At 37.2% G+C, this 5,000-nt stretch overlaps 2 protein-coding genes across 4 annotated transcripts in view; both read right to left on the bottom strand.

The window, feature by feature from the left end:
• The window catches only part of LOC113815121 (actin, muscle), a 2,877-nt gene extending 2,709 nt beyond the window's left edge, over nucleotides 1-168 (bottom strand). Inside the window, exon 1 of one of the 2 annotated variants that reach the window (XM_027367213.2) lies at nucleotides 28-168. Coding sequence is in view for 1 of the 2 variants with exons in the window: in XM_070115993.1 (XP_069972094.1) it covers nucleotides 24-81 (58 nt within the window). In the remaining variant the exon portion in view is untranslated. Of the gene's footprint in view, nucleotides 1-23 lie in introns of both variants that reach the window. The other variant, XM_070115993.1, reaches the window with a different exon arrangement.
• Nucleotides 169-3,834: 3,666 nt separating this feature from the next.
• The window catches only part of LOC113815119 (actin, muscle), a 2,730-nt gene continuing 1,564 nt past the window's right edge, over nucleotides 3,835-5,000 (bottom strand). For both annotated transcript variants that reach the window (XM_027367210.2, XM_070116006.1), the window contains exon 2: nucleotides 3,835-5,000. This exon is cut by the window's right edge and continues 119 nt beyond it. In XM_027367210.2, coding sequence (XP_027223011.1) covers nucleotides 3,972-5,000 — 1,029 coding nt within the window. In that variant the 3' untranslated portion in view covers nucleotides 3,835-3,971.

Below are 5,000 nucleotides of genomic sequence, written 5' to 3'. Positions count from 1 at the left end.
GGCACAAATCACCGCAGAGCCACCTACACTGGTCTGGACGTATCCTGAGCCTGAAGTACACTGAAGTGTTGGGTCGTTCATGAACCTCTTATATAGCTGCCTTTAAGATGCTGCCATTGTTGAAATATGCGGCTGTGCGAATAAGTCCACCGTTTCCCCTTACAGCTGGTTAGGGTGGGTGGGTGGATCTCGAGTCAGCTCCGGGTTATAATTAGACGCCGAGGGGAGGATTTTACTTGTTACATAGTACAGAAAAATGTGGAGAAAACAGATAACTTTAATGGGAAATTTTAGCTTCGCCTTTTACTCCTTTGTTGAATGCAACCTGATAGGGTGTAATGTTGTGTATGATAATGGAAGTGTGATTTATTTTATTCTTTTTTATTCACATAAACAACCCATGATTGAGCGATCACGTTGACTGAACAGGTATTCAACATTTCCAACTTGGATGTCATATATCATTAATGAGATGACCTTCAATGCCAGTCTATCTCACACAGGGGGAGGTTGTGAATAAATAGATAAGATATGAAAACCGTAAAGAAAGCATTTGAGTATCGTTCATATGTGTTGCGTTAGGGAATTTAAGGAGAAATATAAATAACATATATCCCTTGTTTTTATGGCATCGAGACTATTGTGGAAAACTCCGAATCTCATTGTCTCGGGAGGAACTTCTTTGACATGCAGGTAATGAGGCCAGACTTCAAGCATATAACTATTCGCCTTGAACACATGCAAATACACATACACGGACATGTGCATACATACACGTAAACCAAACACATACATACATTAATGAACGCGTCACACATACATACAGACATACACACACGCGCGCTAACATATACACGATGCACACATACATACTTACATATGCAGCGTGTATGCCCTTAAAAAACAAAAGAATAGTGATATATATGTATATATATATATATATATATATATATATATATATATATATATATATATATATATATATATATATATATATAGGTAAGGATAGATAAGTATGAATAAAACCATGAGTATATAATTAGCAACCATTTCGACGTTTGACAGATAAACGTAGCATTCAACACATTTCATCTTGAGCGAATTGGTTTTAATACGTTTAGAAATGGATCTGCATATGATTTATGTCCGGTATAAGTTAGAGAAGGTGGGGCGTTTCGTAACTTTTTAACGAGATGTATATAGAGGTGGTAAACAAACCTAATTTGGTTTGCCTTCCTTCCTCTCTCGCTCTCCCTTTCTGACTATGCGGTCGAGTGTGCGTGCGTTTGCACATACAGACATATGTATATTCATATGTATGTGTATTTGTTTATATATGTGTGCATGTGTGTACACACATATATACATATATATGTCCGTGTGTGTGTGTGTGTATATATATATATATATATATATATATATATATATATATATATATATATATATATATATATATATATATATATATATATATATATATATATATATATATATATAGCGTGTGTGTGTGTGTGTGTGTGTGTGTGTGTGTGTACATACATGTATACATATATATGTGTGTATATATATATACATATATATATATATATATATATATATATATATATATATATATATATATATATATATATATATATATATACATCTAAAGTTCATGTGTATATATGAGTGTGTGTGTGTGTGTACATATACATACATTTATGTATACATGTGTGTGTGTGTGTGACGATCATACTTTGCCTCATATACAAAATCTAAGTTGTCTATCTCTTCAGGTAAATGCTTGTTTATATAGATGATGACTGACATTTTAGACAGAAACTGCAGCTAGATATGGCATGAAAATTAACATGGGCTAAACATAAGTGATGAAAGTTAGAAAAAAGCAAGGGACAAGCATGAATATTTGGATTAGTGGGACGTAACTGAAACAAGTAGAACAACTAGGGTATTCGGGCAGTTTGATGGCTAACGAAGGAAATACAACAAGGATAAGGACTGACACGTGCAAAGCGTCATTCCAGAAACACCGAAGCATCGTTATCAGTAAAACGAATTTGAATTTGAAGAAAAGATTGGTAGATTGCCTAATATGGAGTACACTGACTACCGGTGCAGAGACTTGGACTATTCAAGCCTCGGAACGAAGTTTGTTAGAGAATGTAATGAAGTGGATATGGAGATTGTTGGAGATTAGTTGGCAGGATAAGATTACAAATGGAGAAGCGTTGAGGAGAGTTCACGAAGAAAGATTGTTAACAACTATAGAAAGAAGAAAAGATATTGGAAAAAAAAAACATATGAGAGATTATTCACTGTTGGAGGAGAGAGGCAGAAGTAAAAGAAGAATGCAGATACTGAGCAACATCAACAGTGGTAAGGAAATGTGGAGAAATGAAAAGAAGAGCTAAAATAGAGCATGGCAGCGTGAAGGCATTGTCAACATGTCTTAGGAAAGATCGCTAAGGATAAAATATATGTATGTGTATACCCACCCGCACACTCACATATATATACAAACATACTTATAGATAGAGATGGAGAGAGATACATGTGTATCCGCACACGCCCGCACACACACACATACGCTCACATACACACACACACACACACACACACACACACACACACACACACACACACACACACACACATATATATATATATATATATATATATATATATATATATATATATATATATATATATATATATATATATATACACACATTCTTTTATCTATCTAGCTATTTATATTTTGTTCCCTCATTTTCATTTTGTTAATGTAGTAATGATTTATTTTTCTTCCAACACAAATATAAACGTTTACTTTTACTTCGACCCAGATCCCATATTTTAAGAATGCCGCATCGACTGTTAAATCCTTATGTCTATTGGCTTCATATAATGTCCATGCCCTTGCCCCTTAATGGTGTTCTTGTGCAGGAAATAGTGTTGTTTTTGACAGATATAACTGATAAACCTCTTTATTCAGTTATTGTTTAATTAGTTACTAGACATATTTCTGCATTCATTTTACGACATTCAATAAAAAGCACAGCTAAAAAAAAATTAACAATTAAAGTGTTTTGCTCGATAAAACCATCAGGTGTGTTATGCCGAAACGTCATGTTACTATTTTTTATATTGTTATTATCATTCTTTCCCAGTTAATATTAGTATTGTTTTATATATTATGTTTCGAAATATACATATAAATCCTATGCGTTTATTATCTTTGTTATTACTGTACAGTTGTGGAGATGAATTCTTGGACCCTCTTCGGAAAACTACCGTGGTAGAAGTATATGTACTCCTTATTAATGAGTGGAGTTCGATGTTTGTAAATGGAGGAGTTAAAATCTTTGTTTAGGTGTGTTATGTCACCTAAACAAACGACAGGAACAAATCATTATGCGTAAAATTCTTTTGATTATTTTGACAATTCTGCCCAACTTTTACCGTGTATAAAAAATAACCCAGATAACGTTGAAATTACCAATAAGAATAACACAACCATAAGATATTACTCTACTAAACGGGATACAGTAATTCACCTCTAAAAATGTAATGTCCTTCGCTCTTAATTTTGGGTATCAATCGAGCATTTTAAAAATCACCATGAATGTTTTGAAGAAAAATAAATATATCTTAATTACATAGCAAATTGGCATACAGGGTATTCTGTTTAATGTGAGTGCAAACAGAAAAAGATCGTACAAGATTACCATCTTTACTTATTGCTACCTCCAGTCTCTGTATTTACTGATACATATTTATAAGCCCACTCCATTAGTAATACATATACTATTAGGTATAATGAGGATATATTGCTAAGATTAAAACATGTATTTCAGATACATTCGTCTATCAGATAAAATCTGATGTTAGAAATAATCCAAAAGATATAAACGAGATCAATGAAAAATAATAAATTGAAATAATAACATTTGATGTCGAAGATAATTAACTTAGAAGCACTTGCGGTGGACAATGCCAGGGCCGGATTCGTCGTATTCCTCCTTGGTGATCCACATGGACTGGAAGGTGGACAGGGAAGCCAGGATGGAACCACCGATCCACACGGAGTATTTGCGCTCGGGAGGAGCAATGATCTTGATCTTGATGGTGGAAGGAGCCAAGGCAGTGATTTCCTTCTGCATGCGGTCAGCAATACCAGGGTACATGGTGGTACCACCAGAAAGCACATTGTTGGCGAACAGGTCCTTCCTGATATCAATGTCGCACCTCATGATGGAGTTGTACACGGTCTCGTGGATACCAACAGATTCCATACCCAGGAAGGAAGGCTGGAAAAGAGACTCCGGGCAACGGAAACGCTCGTTGCCAATGGTGATGACCTGACCGTCAGGGAGTTCATAGGACTTCTCGAGGGATGAGGAAGCAGCAGCGACGTTCATCTCACTCTCGAAGTCAAGGGCGACGTAGCAAAGCTTCTCCTTGATGTCACGAACGATTTCTCGTTCAGCGGTGGTGGTGAAGGAGTAGCCACGCTCAGTCATGATCTTCATCAAGTAAGCAGTCAGGTCACGACCAGCCAAGTCGAGACGAAGGATAGCATGAGGAAGAGCATAACCTTCGTAGATGGGGACGGTGTGGGTCACACCATCACCAGTGTCGAGCACAATACCAGTGGTACGACCAGAGGCGTAGAGGGACAGCACGGCCTGGATGGCCACGTACATGGCGGGTGTGTTGAAGGTCTCGAACATGATCTGGGTCATCTTCTCACGGTTGGCCTTTGGGTTGAGGGGAGCCTCAGTGAGGAGGACGGGAGATTCCTCAGGAGCAACACGGAGTTCGTTGTAGAAGGAGTGATGCCAGATCTTCTCCATGTCATCCCAGTTGGTGATGATACCGTGCTCGATGGGGTACTTGAGAGTCAGGATACCTCTCTTGCTCTGGGCCTCATCGCCGACGTAGGCGTCCTTCTGACCCATGCCGACCATCACACCCTGGTGACGTGGGCGGCCGACGAT

Source organism: Penaeus vannamei, chromosome 38, assembly GCF_042767895.1.
Source record: "Penaeus vannamei isolate JL-2024 chromosome 38, ASM4276789v1, whole genome shotgun sequence".
NCBI lineage: Eukaryota > Metazoa > Arthropoda > Malacostraca > Decapoda > Penaeidae > Penaeus > Penaeus vannamei.
This window is presented reverse-complemented; position numbering and strand designations above follow the sequence as displayed.